The sequence below is a fragment of the Eptatretus burgeri genome, chromosome 11, assembly GCF_056783735.1.
Source record: "Eptatretus burgeri isolate ZD-2024b chromosome 11, Ebu_testis_v1, whole genome shotgun sequence".
In the NCBI taxonomy this organism is placed as follows: Eukaryota; Metazoa; Chordata; class Myxini; order Myxiniformes; family Myxinidae; genus Eptatretus; species Eptatretus burgeri.
Genome location: NC_140971.1, coordinates 54858673 through 54878829, shown reverse-complemented (window position 1 = coordinate 54878829; position 20157 = coordinate 54858673). Strand labels below are relative to the sequence as shown.

The 20157-nt window shown below is 41.3% G+C and overlaps 1 protein-coding gene across 3 annotated transcripts in view; it reads left to right on the top strand.

Annotated features, from left to right (window-relative positions):
* Positions 1-20157, top strand: part of ATP2C1 (ATPase secretory pathway Ca2+ transporting 1) — a 219100-nt gene that overhangs the window by 121717 nt on the left and 77226 nt on the right. For all 3 annotated transcript variants that reach the window (XM_085846471.1, XM_085846473.1, XM_085846472.1), the window contains exons 12-14: positions 3148-3272; positions 10259-10356; positions 10793-10888. In XM_085846471.1, coding sequence (XP_085702597.1) covers positions 3148-3272; positions 10259-10356; positions 10793-10888 — 319 coding nt within the window. The remainder of the gene's footprint in view (positions 1-3147; positions 3273-10258; positions 10357-10792; positions 10889-20157) is intronic.

The window sequence follows — 20157 nt, the reverse complement described above, 5'->3', positions numbered from 1 at the left end:
TCTGAAGTTATTGACTGCCTGTGGTCATAGGTTTTGCCAGAAAGCGTTGATGGTGGAGGTTTTATAAACCGTGAATATGCACGGTCCGCAAATGATGAATCCACAATTGTCGGGGTTTCATGATATTTTAAATCTCTCCGCTCTTTTTCTTTTTTTCTCCCTCTCTTCCTTTTAAATCTCAATATCTTTATCTTTTCATTTTTTTTTCTTAAAAAAAAAATCTTTATCTCTTGTTTTTGAAAAAAATTTCTCTTTTTCTTTGTGCGCAACTTAATTATTTTGATAAAAAGAAGAGGGAGATATATTTCACCACTCCTCTTTTTATATCGCTCTGTCTCCATCCTCTTTTTAATCTATTGCTCTCTTTTTCTCTTTTTCATCCTCACCAAAGGAGAGGGTATTGCATTTGGGTCCATTTGTTTGTTTGTCTGTTTGGTTGTTTTGTCCGCACAGAAGTTTCGTGGTTTTCTCCCCAACCGCATGTCAGATTGAAACAAAATTTTCACCACAGGTGCGACTACTCATGTAGAATGTTTTAATCATAATTATGACATCATCGGTCATATGGTGTTATGTGGCAGCCATGTTGGAAAAACAGGAAAAATTTTGAACCTCTATCTCTGAAATTGCATCAAGGAAAAAATTGAAACTTTGCACATGGCAAGTACTCCTCATAGGGAATAAGTGTGATGCTTTGATGATGTCATAGGTGCCTTTATTATGACATCATAATTGCATAAGTAGAATGCTACATCTGATCAGTATGAAAAATTTTGAGGGTCATCGAGGGATAAAATGCTCCACAGAAAAGAATTTATGACATCATCAGTCACAGCCTTCAAAAATATTCTCTGAAGTGGCTGAGCAGATCGAGGCGAAACTTTACACATATGATCGCCTCTCCATGAGGAACAAAATATTGTTACGTTTGAGGGGGGGGGGGTGTATGCATTCAAAGGGTAATTAGGATGTTTAATTAGGTATGCCATGCTGTTCGAGTTTACCAGGATCTCGATGTAATAAGTAGCAATTCAGTGGTGATAAGTTGTCTAGTAAATTTTCATTTCTTCAAGGGGGGAAATGATAATTGTCACGTAATTAGATAGGGACACGGGATAGGGTAAGTGTGTCTGCGTAAACCCCTTTTGGTACTCTCTGGAGACTGGCCGTGACGTCACAGGACAGTGCAGCGGATGGCTCCGCCCTGTGATCACGATTGTCAGAAGGCGACGGCGGTGGGCCAATAAACGGCTCGATTGGAAGTGACGAGGACAGGAGGATAAAAAGGTTCTGTTCGGGGGTCGAAAAGGAAGAGGAAGAAGATTACAACAAAAAGATCGTGTTTTTTTTGGTGGGGAGGCTGTTGCGCGGGGAGCATCCTTGTTGTGCTGATTCGATCGTGTTCTTGATCGTGTCTTGGAGCCTTGCTGAGCCTCGTGCCTCACCTTGGTTGGCTCTGGGGTTCTGCTGACTCGGAGTACGGGGTCGAACGGCGGGCGGACCTGCCTCCCTCTCCTGCTCGCAACTTGGCGCCAGAACTGGTTCCCTGGCGGCTGTGAGCGGACTTGGGCCAAGACCAGGAGGTCGACAGCACCACGGTTTCTCCTGCCCCCCTGACGAGAGCAAGGCCAGCTCGTCCGACGCCGATCCAGGGACAGTTGCGTCCACACCACGGTCCAGCCTGACCACCAGAAATAGCTACGTTGTGTGTGTGTGTGTGTGTGTGTGTGTGTGTGTGTGTGTGTGTGTGTGTGTGTGTGTGTGTGTGTGTGTGTGTGTGTGTGTGTGTGTGTGTGTGTGCGTGCGTGCTTGGCGCCTTAGAGGGTTTGAGATCTCTATATTCATTGGAATTGTCTGTGTTTTTCCCCACGCCCGATCCCACACCATCCCGTCGAATCGCCCCGGATCCCTCTTCTTGCCGAGTCTTGTTATTTCTGGTAATAATAAAAACAAATAAACATCATCAACTCAGTGAAAAGCGACTCGTGCCACCTTCCTCGTCCCGTTTGCGGTAGAGCGATTGGAACCGCCATCTTTGGGTTAAATAAATAAACCGCCTCCATCATTTCGGCTCATTCTACGTTGGCGGGACTGTTCAAGTCCCGTGGACGTCACAATATTCACACGTATGACGTTATAGGTCACATGGTTTGGCAGCCATATTGGATTTACCCAAAAACCTATAAAAAGACACCACTCAAAAGAAGGATTGGCGAGGGTCTGCAATCTCTAATTGCTCTTCTTGCTTGTTTGTTTGTTTGTCTGCACAGAACTTTCATGTTTATCTCAGCAACCGCTTGTCAGATTGAGCTGAAATTTTCACCATTGGTACGACTACTCATTTAGAATGTTTTAATGATAATTATGACGTCATACGTCACGTGGTGTGGCAGCCATGTTGGAAAACAGAAACACTTTGGACCTCTATCTCTGAAACCTCATCAAGGAAAAAAAATTAAACTTGGCAGATAACAAGTATGGCTCATTGGAAGGAGTGATTTTTTTTTAATGACGTCATAGCTGCCATGTTTGCATATGACGTTATGACATCATATTTGCATATGTAGAACACTACATTCGATCAGTATGAAAAATTTTGAGGGTCATCTGGGGATAAAATGGTCCACAAAATGTTTTTTGATGACGTCATCAGTCACGTGATTCGGCAGCCATATTGTTTAAAAAAAAAGCTTTAAAAATCTCCTCTGAAATGGCTGAACTGGCATCACTGCCAGCAGTTATAAAATGGAAGTTCTAATTATGTTTCATTAATTATGTAACATACCACTACACAAACACCACACAAAAAATACACCACACAACACACAACTACACAAACACCACACAACACACCACACAAAACAAGTTATGGCCAGGGTCTTCAATCTCTGATTGCCCTTTTTCTTGTTAGTTCTGCGTTGACAAAATACATTTTTTGAGCTCTTATCTTTTTGTCTTTATCTTTTCTCTTTGTTATGCACAATACTTGATACCTGATACTTGTATAATATTCTGCTCTTTCCAAATAGCTTTAGAAGACCTTGTGAATGTACATTATTTCGTAAGCTGATTTCTGTGGCTCTTTTAAAATAAATTTTATTTTGCATATAACGTGCATGTTGTTTTTCTTTTTCTTTGGTGCTTCAGTCTTGCAGTTGCCGCAATTCCAGAAGGTCTACCTATTGTAGTCACCGTAACACTGGCACTGTGCGTGATTCGTATGTCAAAGAAAAACGCCATTGTGAAGAAGCTGCCTATTGTTGAGGCACTTGGTATGATGCCCATCTATTCTCATCAGGACTGATCTGGTGATTTTTTTGTCTCATCATGAGTGTTTATCAGTTGATCTGTAAATTTCTTGTGACATCACAGTTGTTCTTTTTGTGATTTATTTGATTATATTAAAAGGTTTGCTTTTTAGGTCATTCGGTAGAGATGACCTAATAAAGCCGGACTAAATGTCCATCCGTCAACAATTTTTCTTTCCGATCTTGATGAAACTTAGTATGTGGGTAGAGGTCGATGAGTGTTGCACAACGATATAACTTTTGTCTGGGTTCAAGGTCACGAGGTCACGTAAGTTATAAAAATCGCCATTTTCAAAACCTATCAAGTCTGCCATTCTACAAGATATTCGGCAACTGTTTATTGATTATGATAGTAAAAAATATTATCTTGTATCTTACCGGACAGATTTTTGAATTTCCTTCCCGTTTGATAGTCATGTGATCTGGAAGATGGCCAAAAACACCGATGCGATTCGCAAAGAAGGAAGGAAGGAAGGAGAAATGAAATATAAATATAAAACATTTTTAGCCTTTTATATTTTATACATTTTCCGCCGAAGTTGCAAAAGTTTCAAAATCCGAAATGTGAACGTTGGCATTTATTTTCAAAATATAATTTCGTGCGCGCGCACCAAAATGCCGAGTCATCTTTAACCGAGCTGTGCAGTTCGAGCTGCGCAGTTCGAGCTGTGCAGTAGTCTTCGATCATAACTGAACATTGAGAACTTGTGGTATTATAGAGATGACCGTCACCCCCACACGGGGGTAATTTTTTTAAAGTTGTTTTTTTCATTCTGAACATTTATGGCACTATGTATTGCTTCATTGTGTTCTTTTTACACTCAGGACTGGGCCTGACAAATCATATGATATTAGTTGCATTGTTTTTTGCTGTTTGTGCTGATGATATGTGTACTTTAAAATAAGATGCATAATATACTTGGATGCAATGCTCGGACTTGGAAGCAAAAACTTGATTCGGATCTGTTCGGTAATTTTGGCATAAATTCATTTTGGATTGGCTTGGAACTCATAAAAGTATGCAAATTTTTTTAAATTTTTATACAATTGAGACTCGTGTAAGAGCTAGAATCAAGTGAATGTAAATCAATTGCATGAGAGGTGCATGGCCTCAATCTAAGCTGCGTTGACAGATATAGCTGGCCACAGCACTGCTTGCATTACAATACAATGATGTCATATGCAGGAAATGATAGCGGTGAATTTGTGACTTGATAGTGCAAAGTTAATTTCCATTCCCTTCATCCTATAATCTAGATATAAAAGTAGCTGAGTTTCTCCATCATGCTTCATTCGGAATGGTTTCTGCTGTCGTCGAATAATACAAATAGTACCGTTGGAAAGGTGATAATGTATGTACTTGATTGGAAAGCTAATAATCGATTTACTTGAAACAAAAATTTGTTTGTTTAATCACAAACTTGCCTGTTTTGAAAGACTCTTTCGGGTTTGAAGAAGGAGAAGTACTCGTGGTTTCTTCACGCAGTGATTCAAACGAAACATTAATTATTTTATGAAAGTAGGAACCATTTAGAAGAACATGGAAGGAGCACATAAAATTGCATGTAATATTTCTCGAAGCAATTAAAAAAATGTATAAAAGTACATTAGTCCGGGAGCCAACCTGTGTACGAGGCTGTTTTAGGGTTGGACCTTACAGCCTCTGCTATAAAATTTTACACCCCCAGGATGTTTAGATATATGTTTGCAGTTCATGAAAACCAATGTTGGCAATTCATAAGCTCTTGCGAAAAATTTTGGCGGCCGTTTTTGTTTGAGGAAGATTTGAAAAATTTGATAAAACAGCAATTGTCAATAAAATTTCTAAAAAAATTAAAAAATCACATTCATGAAAAATAAATGTGAACTAAATGTAAGAATTCAATCAGTGCATTGTAAAATGACAAAAAAAATTGCCTTTGTGAAAGTAAACCTCGTAAAAGTACATAATTTTGTGAAAAATGCCTTAAAAATAACGTTTTTTGAAGATGGCCTTTAGAACTTTTCTTATCATAGGCAGATGCTGCATTAGAATACTAATTTCTCTTAATGTGATATGAACATGGTATCCATGGCTAATTAAAACAGCAAATTTGATTGAGTTCTATCAATTTTTAAAGAGAAAATTAACATTTTTGTCAACCAAAGTTACCCCTACCCCCAAAATCCTCTTACTCTATTGAACACAGTTCGGTTAAGGTTTGCTGGATCCAGGTTGGGTACTTCACAGTTCACTCTTCCAAAGGAAAATTCAATGGTGTTTGGAGTGACATGGCCCTGGAGCAGACATACAACAATGAAGGGAAGACATCTCTGTTCAAACGCATATCTCAGGCACCAGCTGCTCGAGATAAATATGTGAAAACAGCACCATTTCTCACAGCTGTATCAGAGAACATAAAGTCTATGGCTAATCTAGGCCAACAGGAATCTACTCATCATGGAGAAACACAGAAGCAGGCAACAGAAGAACATATGCATGTTGAGGAGATCAAGAAAGTGATATGCCAGCAGATGATAAACCCATTCCAGTGTAACAACCAAGTGGTTCTGCTCAATAGAGCAACTAGTGAGAAGGCTGCTTCAAAAGACTTGGTCCATGCTCAAGCTAAGGGCATGGAAGCCATTATGAAAGCAGAAGAGGTGGTCTCTATTAAGATTGAACCACTGAAGCTGGTAACTTTCTCCTCACAGAAGAAATCAAAACCATCAAGGAAACAGAGTTTAATCAGGATCTATCAAGATGAGACTGCAACTACACGTGTGCTGTGTTTCTATCGAGATGCCGACCCAGTCACAAGACAGATTGCATTTTCCCATGAGTGGACAGACTATCCATCATCCCTGTTTGAGGTTGATCCACGCTTAGCACAGGGGGTTGTAATGCGCAAAGGCAACGAGTCTGATTTCGTGGCAGTGCTAATTGCTGAAGCTGAGCAGGATGTTGTTTTACAGCTGCCATCATTACCACAGAGTGACCTATACACAGTTTATCTGGTAGACACAATGGCATTTGTAAATAAATACCAAAAAATGGGTGTGAAAACATTTGGTGAACTTCCCCAGCTGTATCTTCGCAAGCAGGTGTATCCTGCAGTTGAAACCTGAAATGTGCAACTGTGTCAACATCATTGGTGATCAGTATGATTTTGATGATAGCCATACTTTGAAGGGTGATGAGCAGCAGAGGAGAAACCAGACAGACCAGGCAAGACAATTCTCACCATCCAAGAGTCTAGAAATTCCGGACTGGAATTTATTCATGAAGAATCCAAGAAATAAAGGAAATCTTCAGAACTTCATTGGCACTTCCCTTTGTGAGAGTCCTGAAGCTATTCCGGATGGAGTGACCATCATTCTTGGTAGTATGATGGAAAACAAAGGTCACACTCTTTCCATCACATCAGCATCAAGTTCAGTTCTGGACTTACCTTGTGAAGAACATGAAGAGGCAGACACAAGGATTATTGCTCATCTTGCGTATTGTGTGGAATATCTTGATCACCATCGAGCTGTTGTGCATGCAACAGATACAGACATAATTATGCTGTGTATATATCACTTCTGCTGCTTGAACACATTGCAAGAACTCTGGATACAATGGCAGAATCAATACCTACCTATTCATGAGCTGGTAGAAGTGTTGAGCAAGAAGTACCAGAAAATCCTCTTGATGTCGCAGCTACACTTCTGTGCACATATGTGTTGTGTGGATGTGACACAGTGAGCTACCCATTCAGAAGGGGAAAAGAAGAGGTCAGGTCAGGTATGGGAGCATGTGCCAGAACAGCGCGTCGCTGCGTCCACTTTCCGCCGGTACTCCAGGGGCCTCCGTCTGGCCATCCCCCAGGCAGATGCCAGGCCCATCCCCATCTCCTTGAGATGATGGTCAACCTGCTGCAACCATGAGGCACGTGGTCGGCCCACTGGCCTCCCACTCATGAGACTCCATCGCTGAGAGAATCTGGTGAGCAGGATCAGCGTCAGGAAAACGAGCCACATGTCCATACAGCCGCAGCTGACGCTCACGGACTATGCAGGTAACAAATCTCATCCGAGTCTCTCTCAGCAACCGCTCGTTGGACACAAAATCCGACCAGCGATAGCCAAGGATTCTCCGAAGAGACCTGGTACCAAAGGAATTAAGTCTCCGTCTCAGATCCTTGGTCAAAGTCCAAGTCTCGCACCCATAGAGCAAGACTGGAAGTACCAAGGACCTGAAGACTCAGACTTTCGTCCTCCCGCACAGGTACCGGCAGCGCCACACCCCATGATCCAGTGAATCCATGACTCCCCAGGCCCGACCCAGACGTCTATTGACCTCCGGCTCACAACCTGCGGAGACATGAATATCACTGCCAAGGTAAGTGAATCTCTCCACGACCTCAACATCCTCACCACAAACAGACACAGACAGGACAGCAGCATCCAAGATGTCACCGAAAGCCTGGATCTTAGTTTTGACCCAAGAAATCTGTAATCCCAACGGCTCCGACTCCTCATTCAGCACCTCGAGGGCCCCCAAGAGGATGTCTAAAGTCTCCGCAAAGATGACTGCATCATCTGCAAAATCAAGGTCTGAGATCTTGACATTGCCAAACGATGCACCGCAACTTGATCTCTCCGACATCCTCCCTAGAATCCAGTCCATACAAGTGCTGAAAAGTGTGGGGGCAAGTACACATCCCTGACGAACTCCAGTAACAACTGGAAATAAGTCAGAGATGGTACCACCACACTTCACAGCACTCTCAGTACCAGAGTAGAGTTCAGACATCAGATCGATCAGTTTCGGTGGCACCCCACGAAGACCAAGAATCCTCCAGAGGACATCCCGATTCACTGAATCGAACGCTTTACAGAGATCAACATAGGCTGCAAGCAGCCCCTGCCGAAACTCTCGTCTGTGTTCGATGAGGACACGAAGTGCAAGGATACGGTCAATCGTTGACCTCTTTGGTGTAAAGCCTGACTGCTCTGGACGCTGGTGCTCAAGCAGATGGTGGCAAACCCTATCAAGAATTATCCGAGCAAAGACCTTGCCCGGCACTGAGAGCAGCGTCACCCCTCGGTAGTTTTTGCAGTCTTGGCGATCACCCTTCCCTTTCCAGAGAGGGACAACAAGGCCCCTCTTCCAGTCAGTTGGGATGATGCCTGTGTTCCTGTGAAAAGAAGAGCGGCACAGGTTTCTCTGGGACTGATAGGAAACCTTCCCCACCTTGTTGATTTTGGAAGAGATAGTGAAATGGCAGCAACAGAATGTGTCATTGATGAGGCCAGAGTATACTGAACTGCGCTGCATGGCCAAAAAGGGTTCAGCTGTTTCGATACCCTCAGGCAGCATATGTTTGTATCTTCAAAATTAGACCTTAGGTCACTGCCAGCAACAGAAGATGCGTTTTACTTCCTTGTTTTAAGAGCATTGTATCAATTGCTTCTGTATAGACGTGCACATCTCAGTGACCGAGCACTTCCCCCAGCCACAACATTTGGCAGAACCCTTATCAATGGAAAACTGGTCCCAATTCTCATGTCTAAGCCAGCCAAGCCAAACATAGACAAAACGGTGTCTTGCATGTGCAAATTATCCAAATGTCTGAAACGATGTTCATGCAAAAAGGCTGCTGTGCCTTGCTGAGTGACATGCATATGCCTTGGTCAGAGAGGTTCATGTGGTGGAGTTGTTTCAGAGAGTGACTCTTCCTCTGAAGAGGATGTTTCATGTCACAATATTGTGTTAATCCATTTCTAATTTTATCTTCCTTAAAACCATGGCATGTAAAAGTATGTTCTTGTTCCTGACCCCATTGATAGTCAAGCATTTCTGAGTTACATAAATCTTTTGTTGTTTGACATATAACCTTGTCAATTGAAGGTAGGTTAAATCTACACCAATTGTGATATAGGAAATGAACTCCTCTTTAATATGAGGGGTCATTTGTGTATATAGGTTTAGTGGTTATGATTTTAGGACAATATGAATTACCCCTACCCCCATCCTACATCTTCGCTTTTGCCAACATTTTGTTATCAGAGGGGGCTCGCAAAAGTGTTGACTGTGTTGTTGCGCAAGAGTTTCACCATTGCCAACATTGGTTTTCATATACTCAAAGGGTGTCTCTTTATGAAAATCAACACAAAAATTTTATAGCAGACCGGGCAATTTTTTTTTAATTTTGATCGGTTGGCGGACTACATGGAAGGAGCACACAAACAACAACAACTATAGTCATGACAACCACAACTGCATGTTCTAAAATTTCCTGTTTTTTGTGTTTTCCTTCATTTTACATCCTCAGTGACAGATACATATGGAATATGCTTTTGAAGTACGACATGCTGTCTTTTGATTAAACCCATCAGCTATTATGACGATGAAGTTCATTAGAAAAAGATATTACTGTCGATTCAACAACATGAAAGTGTTGATAACTTACTTATTATCTCCACAGGCCTGCTGCTTGATATTGTTTTTCAATTCTTATTCTAATGAAGCATAACTTAAGTTGACTATACTTACCCAAATTATGACATTTTCAGAAGGGTATCCTGGATTACAAAAATAACCAAAACTTGAATGTAACCTTTCATCAAACCAGATTTTAAGAATTGTATGTATACATGGTTGAGTTCACTGCCCATACAACGATTCTTTCTGAATAGAGTTATTGCTTATGCACATTGATAACCAAATATGAACACACAAACTGGCTATTCAACAAATCAAACTTGACGAACATGCCATGATCATTGCTCGAATGGCTTTTTATGATGCTCAGACGTTTGCTTCAATGCTTGCAACATAAAAAGTGTGAATGCAATAGTATTATAACCAACGGGAACAAATGCTGTCACTGAGTTTGAAGCTGTACATATTATTTTCCATGAAAGAGCATTGCTTTAATGCTGGGATTGTTGTTTGTGTTTTTTCTTTCTTTTTTTCCTCGTAGGATGCTGCAATGTCATTTGTTCAGACAAAACGGGCACGCTCACGAAAAATGAAATGACTGTGACTTGCCTTCAGACAGCAGATGGTCTTCATGCTGATGTAAGAATTCTTGTCCATTGTTTTTGTTCTTGAGCAAATGTTTGTCCAAAGCTAATGTGAATTTATCATCATGTAAAACTGGATTTCAAACCTCTATTTGCAATCACATCAAGCATTCTTAACCTTCAGACAACAGTTGAGACAATATATATATATATATATATATATATATATATATATATATATATATATATATATATATATATATATATGTAAGTTTCAATGTGATTTGGGGGGTGTACTTGTACCCGATTTATCGTCCGATGGTTAAATGAATTGTTAAAATCACAAACATCTTGTATCCGTTCTTGTTTTGCCTATTGTTTGCTTTAAAACAAGAATCAATGTTTAAATTGTTAAATACTTAGCATTTCAGTTGTATGTATGAAATATTGTAATGACTGGCTTAAATGTGTGAACTAAAATATCTCGACAGGTGACAGGTGTGGGTTATAATGCAGATGGTGATGTGCGACTGGATGGCGAGTGTGTGCATGGTTTTTCTCACCCGTCTATCACCAAGCTTGTTGAGGTAATACTTTGTAATTGTTATACATGTTAAAGAAAAAAACAATCAATTCTCGTTCTCCCATATGTTCTGAATATGCCTCATTTTTCGACACAAATATATTCCCCATTTCAGGGTTATCTCAAGTCATTCATGTATATCGTATTATATTTCATGATGCTTGACCAACCATAATGGAAAACGAATCTTATTCCTGAAGGCTCGTGTCGATCTGTGTTGGCAAGAGGCTGAACAATGAATGGAATTAACAGAACATTGATTGAAGTACATTTAACCACCTTGGGAAGCAATGTGAAGCTGACCTTTTAGCCGTTAACCCTTTGTCAGAACAATTTTTTTTTTTTTGAGCTCCACTTTTGCTCCAACGGAGGATTAATGTCCAAAACTCCAGCTTCCCCAGCTTACCATGGTGGTTAGCATGCTTTGATGAACGGTCTATTGATTCCATCTATTACCAAACATACTTGCACCTTCAAGGCATACCTTCACTAGACATCAACACGCTTTCAAATGTTTTAAAATATCGTTGAAATGACTAAGAAACAAAATCACTTTTAAACACCTTTTATGTGTGGTCCAAGAAATATATATAAATATGATGATTGTGTTGCAATTAGTAATGAACCCTTACTACAAGGAAGCCAATGAAACCTTGTTTATAAGCAGGTTTATAACCTTGTTTATAACCAAAGTCCTTTAGTGGAGCTTGTACACATTTCTTATCGGATAAGGACTCAAGACATGGCATGGATGGCAAGGACCATTAAGAGCCGATGGGAAAATCACCAGGATACAGGATTTAATGTTGGGACAAATAAACCAGTCGAAGTCATCGTAGTCGTAGTTTTCTGAGGAAGTATCCTCTAGTTCCCGGTTTCTGCTTCAGCAAAACCTATCATGTGTGACTGTGTGAGAGATCAGTACAAGTCAAATATTTTCCTCCACCAATGCCTGTCAAAGTTAACTTTGAACAATTGGACAACTGGACAACTTGCTGTGGCAGACTGTTACAGTTGTCCATCACTCGATTGCTGAAGAATTTGCTTGAAACTTCGAAGCGCCTCCTTTCTTTGAACAATTTCAGAGTTATCCATTGTAGATGAATAGTGGCTTTGAGTGACAAAGTGCTCTGGATCCAGTTTGACAATTCCATGCAATATTTAGTACACCAATATCATATCTCTTTGTCTTCAGTATTTGAGGGAATGCATGTTCAACTCCCTGAGCTTCCCTGGTAGCTCACCTGGCATACTTCAGGATCAAGTATGGGAGTTCTCCATTGTATTATGTTGACCTTTTCAGTGTCGTCTTTGTAACAAAAGTGCCACAAGTACTTTCCATATGTCAACTGAGGTTGAGCAAGTGTCTTGAACAGTAGAGAGAGAGAGTCCTTTTACTCAGGCAACTACATTTTCTTTTGACTATCCTGATAGTCGGTCGGCCTTGTTCACCAGCAAAGAGACATGCTGGTGGAATTTCAACTTTGCGTGGATGGTGACTGAAGTCATTCTCCATAGTGGCACTCAAGTTCATTTCCTTTGTAACTGTGCCCAACATTTCCGTTGCCTCTGCCTGTGTATAAAAACCTTGCACTTTCCTTCATTGAAAGGTAGTTGCCATCTTTCAAACCAGGTGATCGTCTTGTTCAGATTGGTTGGAAGCCTGGTGTTGGCTTAGCGGTTTGGGTGGCTGGCTTGGGATCTTAGTGTCCTGAGTTCAAGTCCCATTGTCCACTGAATTAATATCATTTGGGGTTGACTCAGCCTGTCATCCTTCGGAGGTCGGCAAAATGAGCACCAATGTACTGGTATAGGGGCACAGCATCAGCAGCACAGCCATGCCCCAACAAAATGATAGCCACCTGACAGCCAAGCTGCCATACAGAAGAAGAAGAAGAAGATTGGCTTGAAGATTTTCTGTTCCTGGCAACATTACATACTGAGCCATACATCTTGTTGTCTTAAGAAAACGGCTGTACTTTCTGTTGGTAAGTCTGGGGTTCTGCTGTATTCCACTTGAAACAGTTATTAAGGGAGAAGTAGCCCTGTTCACGGTTGCATACTACAGCCTGCCTGTCAAGAAGTGAATAACGAATCCAAGGCAAGATCTTTCTGTCGACTGCATAGGCTTTCAACGTCTTTAGGAGTCTCCAGTGAGGGACACTCGGATACTCACTTAAAATCTTTCAATGTTGATAGTCACATCAACGGGCTTCCCTTCATCTAGGAGTCCCATTCATTCCTCCAGCACCCAAAGAGTATATGTAGAACATGACTTTCCTGGTGTGAAGTCAGACGGACTCCCTGTGAGCAGGCAATTTTCTTCCAAATACTCAATTAATTGATCTTTGCTCTTCATGATCTTTGCAACGACTGAAATGAGGCTGACAGGTTTGTAGTTTTCAGCCTTCTGTCAAGTCTCCTTAAATATTGGTGTGATGTTAGCTGTCTTCCGAACTGCCTTCCACACTTCAGGCAGAACTCCTTCCTACAGTGACTTGCAGAATATCATTGTCAGGGGTATTGCTATAGAGCTGGGTGTTTATTTCAGCAGTTGAGGATGAAGACTGTCAGGACCAGCTGACTTTTTTTTTTATGCCTGTTCATCTTCTTCCCAATAATTGCTAATGTATGATATGATGTTCATAACTGCACCCGGTCTGTTGTGTGGCTGAGTAATCATAGGAAAGTGACTGAGGACAAGTTAGTGTTCACTGAAATTGTGTTACAAAAACAGACATTCGCAGTTCTGCTATTCGTGGCTCATAAAATGTGACCTGCTTCTACATTTGCAGTCCTGTGCTTCGCGTATTCATGATTTTTCACGGGTGTATTTGCGGTTTTTTCTGACCTTCTATACCCATGGCTTTTCGCGTTTTTTTTTTTTTGACCTGTTTCATCATTCACGGGCGTATCCGCGATTTTTCTGACCTGCTTCTACATTCGCGGTTTTCTGACCTGCTTCTACATTTGTGGGCGTGTTCGCAGTTTTTTCACGGGATTTTTGATTTTCCCTTATGAATCACAAACTACCAGGAACCTATCCCCCTTTTTATGCCTCTGCTGATGAAGTTGCCACAGGCATTATGTTTGTTTTTGGGTTGTCCGTCCGTCTGTACGTCCAGCTGTGCTAATTTTCTGTTTCTCTGCAACTGCTTTTCCAATTGACCCAAAATTTTCACCATTGGTGTGACTACTCATGTAGAATGTTTTAATGATAATTATGATGTCATAGGTCACGTGATGTCAGCCATGTTGGAATAAAGGAAAACCTTTGGACCTTTGTATCCCCAAAACTGCTCCATGGAAGAAATCGAAACTTGGCACATGTGAAGTACTCCACATGGGAAATGTGTGATTTAAAAAAAAAAATAATGTCAAAAGTGGCTCCGTAATGATGTCATAATTGCTAACGTAATTGCTTTTTCCGATCAGTATGAAAAAATTTTTATGGTCATCTCGGGCAATATTGTATGGTGGAAAAATTGATGACTTAATTGGTCATGTGGTTCGGCAGCCATTTTTTTTTTAACATAATAGTCTTCAAAAATCTTCTCCGAAATGGTTGAACAGATCGATGCGAAGCTTTACAGGTACGATCGTCTCTCCATGAGGAGCAAAACGTTTTCCACATTTGATGTCATTGGTCAAATGGCTTTGCAGGTATGATTTTTTTGAAGAATAAGCCTTAAAAAAATTTTCTTCTCAAGAACAGCTTGAGAGATCGAGGGGAAACTTCACCCACATGTTCCCCAAGCCTTGGGGATATCAGGGTGGTCACGAATACACTGGGGAACAAAGTTTTTGTTGCATTGATACCAGCACTTGATCTTACCTTGTTTGAGTGTGCTGAATTCAAATCTGAAGTTAATTTCTCTCTGTAAGCTCTAGATTTTTTGCAATCCACCATTATCAACATTTATTTGGTAAGTTACAATTTGTATGAAAAGCAAATTTAAATTAACATATATTTTGACATAAAGACGATAGGTGATTCAGAACAATTGATAAGGATGGAATGCAAAGTTCAAATAGGTCCTTGTAATTCAGGCAAGAATTTGCGCTTGCCGCTCTTGCGTTTGTGGACTTCCACAGGGCAATCTCGTTTGATGCTCCAGCAGTAGTCTGCCATCATATTTTTGTCCCATCACCCTTGGTAGTGCTTTTCCATCGTCATGAGGTCCTGATGGAAGTGCTCTCCCTGTTCCTCACTTACAGCCCCAAGGTTCTCAGGGAATTGATCAAGGTGACTATTCAGGAAATGGAGCTTGACACTCATGTTGCACCCAAGATCGCAAAAAGCCAACAGCATTCTAGTAACCAGAAACTCATAGTTATCTGCCTTTTTGTTACCAAGAAAGTTTTGTATAACTGCGACGAAAGACAGCCACGCTGTCTTCTCCTTGTCATTCATCTTCCTTACAAATTCCTCATCACGTACAAGGGCACAAATTTTTGAGGCCCATCGAACACACCTGCTTTGATCTTCTAGAAAGACAAAGCAGGAAAAGCTGAAACTATATGTTGAAAACATTCACCATCAGTACTCAATGCCTTCACGAACTGTTTCATCAAGCCGAGCTTGATATGGAGTGGGGGAAAAATGATCTTCTCTCGGCTGACGATTGGGTCATTCACAATGTTTGGCATGCCTGCTTCCAGAGTAAACGGATGGGCCACTCCTTCTGGATCCAGTGTTTCTCTCGAGCTCGCCTGTCCCACATGCAGAGATGGCATGGAAACTTTGTGAAGCTTTTCTGTTGACCAAGGAGAACGTTGACCATTTTCAGGTCCACACAAATGATCCAGTTGTGCTCGTGATATTTGAGTAAGTCAATGACCATTTTTATGTCATTATGTTCTTCTCGCAAATGCACTGCGTGACCAACTGGAACCGCTCCATAAACATTGCCATTGTGCAAGAGAATACACTTGAGGCTGCGCTTAGAGGTATCCAGAAATAATCGCCATTCTGTTGGATTATACGAAGTAACACCTAATTGCCTGAGAAGACCTGGGATATCGTGGCAGTAAACAAGATCTGGTCAAAGATCTGGTCCCGCTTTCAGAAATATGAAACATTTGCAGAGTGGTCAAGTATATTTTTCTTGCAGCCTGGAGGCCAATACCTCAGCTGCTCTCTTGGAGAGCCCCACATCACACACTAAGTCATTCAATTCCGGTTGGCTAAACTGCTGAGGGGCTGATGACTTCGTTTGGTATCAGATGAGGAGGCTTCGGATTCTGAAACCATTTATTGAAGCCCGTCATCACAACCCTCGTGCTCTTGCTGATCATGTTCACTGCCTTCATCTTCAGATAAGACAAAACCATTAAAGACTGGAACGGGGAGTTCCTCAGAGTGTGGAATAGGTCGAATTGCTGAGGGAATACAGGGATAGGAGATCTTTTGCCGGTTTTTCTTGCCGACACCCTTTGTGTTGACCAGGCAAAAATAGCAGTCAGTTACGTGGTCCTTGGGTTCTCGCCAAACCATGGGAACTCCAAAAGGCAGACCCTTTCGTTTTCCTTTTGTCCAGTCACGAAGTATTTCCTCACAATTATGACATACAATATGAGGAGCCCATTTCTCGTCTTGGTCTCCAAGGGGAACATCAAAATAGGCTTTATAGACACGCCTTACAAACGATGTTATATTGCGCTTTTGACGAAGTAGTGTGTAGCAGCCACATACATAACAGAATGCATCAGGATTATTTACACATTTATGTCTTATTGAAGAAGCCACCATCAGATCTGAAACAAAGAAAAACATAAAGTTAAAGAATATATTTTAATAAAGATAAATAAATATCAACAAAGATAAATAAAATTGATGTCAAATAAATCGTGAGCAAATCGTTAGCAGCAAAACGAATATGGTCTATAGTTATTTAGCAGTTTAGGCATCGTATATTTCCACTAATGTCCGAAATTGCACCCCGAGTTCTCAAGTTATCCCGAGTGCAAATAGCAATGGGTGTCCTTTTTTGCGAAAATCGCAAGTTTCAAATTGCATGAAAACTAGAGCATGTAGAGGAAAACCGATTTCAGATTTGAAATCAGCATTGAAAATATACATAGAATAAGTTGAAAAATCTCATGCAACAGATGATAAGAAAAAATTTGTTCCCCAGTGATATAATTAATAGGTCACATTGTCTGGCAACCATATTGAAGTGAACAAAAATCTTTCAAAAATTCTTTCTCTTGAACTGCTCCATCAATTGATGTGAAATTTCATAATTATGATTCTAGTCATGGGGAATATGTTTTAAATTTCAACCTGATCGGACGCATGGTCTGTCAGCCAGAATTATATAACAGAGGGTGTTCCAAAAAGACCTGGACAAATTTGGTTGTTAATATATTTCGTACTACAAATGACACAACAATACTCTTTGATTTATATGACACAGAAACTCATAACGTTTTGTGCACACCATGAATACACTTTTATGTGAGCTCTGTTTGACATGTGCAGGACATCAAAGCGGTGCACGAGTTCTTGCCACGTTTGGCTCAGCGTTTTTGCATCCACCAGTGCACATACAGCTGTGATCCACGAACAAAGATCATGCAGGTGTGCCAACTTGATGTTGCAGACATCTTTGACAAATTCCCACAGAAAAAAATCAAGGGGGGTTATGTCTGGTGATCGTTGGGGCCAGGTGGTTGGTCTGTCTTGGTCAATCCAGCGACCTGGAAAATTTTCATTCAGGATGGCAGGAACGATGAAGGCCCAATGAGGGGAGCGACGTCCTGTTGAAAAATGACATAGGGTTGCAGGTCCTCAATCTGTGGGAAGGCAAATCCTTCCAACATGTTCATGTAAATTGTTGAAGTTATTGTATCCTCTGCAAGGAAAAATGGACCCACCAAAGCGGTCATGGAGAAGGCAACACCACACATTGACCTTAGGACTGTCATGTATGTGTTCAATGACCATGTGGGGGTTTTTCAGATCCCCAGACACTCGTATTGTGCTGGTTGACCTTCCCCGATACATGAAAGCAAGCTTTGTCTGTGAACATGACCTTTTTTAGGTAATCCTCGTCATCCTCTATGCGACTGAGCATTTCCAAGGCAAACACCTTCCGTTTGTGTCCGTCATTTGTTTGAGTTCCTACAGAAGTTGCATCTTATAGGTATACAGGGTGTCCCCAAAAAATATACAACTTTTCATCTGCAAAGAGGATGGTCATAACATATATTAAAAAAAAAAAGATATATGGCTGGATAGAAAGCTGAAAGGTTGAAGTTTATTGTACCAATGTCAAAATTGGCACCAAAATTAAAATTTTTGCATAGAATCGTCGTTTTCTTTTAGACCACATGTTCGACGTAGGCTCCACGTTGTCCGATCACTGCCTGCAAACGCGTTGTCATGTTCTCCATCACTTTGGGAAACGTTTCCTGAGGAATGTTCTGGATTTCTCGGTGGATGTTTTCCTTCAGCTGATCAAGAGTCTGAGGCCTAGGGTTTCCATAGATCCTGTCCTTGAGATACCCCCACAAGAAGAAGTCTGGAGGAATAAGGTCAGGGGAATATGGTGGCCACTCAACGTCTTCGTAGAGGGAAATAAAGCGGCCCTCAAAATGTTGGTTGAGAATGCGCCTTGTTTCCCTGGCTGTATGGGGCGGGCCCCATGCTGCTGGAACCACTGGGTTCTCATCTGGATCAGGTTGTTTTTCCTACGGGCCTGAGTACGGAGCTCAGGCAGATAGAATTTCTGAATCATTTCGCGATAGTTCATCTGGTTTACCGTACAAGTGCGTCCCTGGTCATCTTCAAAGAAGTATGGACCAATTATCCCATACCAACCAACCGCCACCCACATGGTGACTTTGAGAACAGATCAAGGCACCAGTTCAGTTGATGAATTACCAGGATTTTCAATTCCCCAGTACCGAAAGTTTTACTTGTTTACCTCCCCAGACAAATGAGCATGGCATTCGTCCGTCATGTGAAGTTTTTTTGAGGAAGTCTGCATCTTCCTCCAACTTTCCTGAGAACCAATTTGCAAAGTCTAGTCGTTTGCATTTCTGTTGATCAGTAAGCACCGTTTCCGTTTGAATTTTGTATGGAAAGGCATGAATGTCTTGGTGAAGGATCCTCTGAACTCCATCACTGATGGAACATCCATCACTCTTATGAATGTTCGTCTCGGCAGAAAGTCGTCGAATCGATTTTTTTTGGACTCTGAACGACTGCCTGTCTCACCATTTCCACATTTTCTTCACTACGACCTGTTCTCTTCCGACCACTGTGACCCTTGTGAAGGTCACAGATGGTTCCCACATTGGTAAACCTTGCGATGGTGCATTTTATTGTCCGAAAGTTTGGTGCATGGCGCAAGTGGATACCGAAATGTCTCGAGTAAAGACGTTGCACCTGTTTGACAATTTTCGTCCGTTGTTGTACAGTCAGTCTTGGCATTTTTCTGGCGCTTGCTTGGTATCAAAATAAACTTCAGGGTCTCTGCAACAAGAAATGAAGCATTAGTGACAAAATTACTTCTTTTTTTAGGATCAAACGAAGCATTTTAAAAGTTGTATATTTTTTGGGACACCCTATAAAGCTTCAGTCTTTTATGCAAAATTCTGTGTGCAGTGGTAGTTCATAGTCCCAGTTCTCTGGATGCGCATCAAATTGATTTTCTGGGACTTTGTTGAAATGATTCACGCACTCGTTCAACGTCTGCTGCACTTGTGCTTGGTTGTCCGGTACTTTTCTGTTTCTGACATCTTCCAGTCTCTTTAAACCTCTTTTACCACTCTGATACCAGTCCGTGATGGCGGATTCCTTCCATACCTTGTATGGAAATTACGCTGAACTTGCATGTCGGATCTCGTCTCGATGTACCATTCGACGTACTGTCGCCATTTTCTTTTACGTTAAACCACCAGACCTGAAAATAAAGAAAACTTTTTGAGTTTCTGTAACATGAAACAAAGGGCGTCATTGCTTAATTTGTGGTACAAAATATATTCACACCCAAAGTTGTCTATGTCTTTTTGGAACATCCTGTACTTTCAATCTGGGTTCAGGGATTTAAATCAAAGTTGGTGGTACAAGTATGTGGAATGATGTAATAATGTGGGGGGAGGCATATATGTCAACATCGCGACGTCGAAGAGGTCTGTCAACAGGCATATCGGTCAACATCGCGACGTCGAAGAGGTCTGTCAACCTGTCAACAGGCATATCTGTCAACCCTTCTATTTCCCATTGAAACAATGCCCGACATTTGAGGATTCGACATTTGCAGC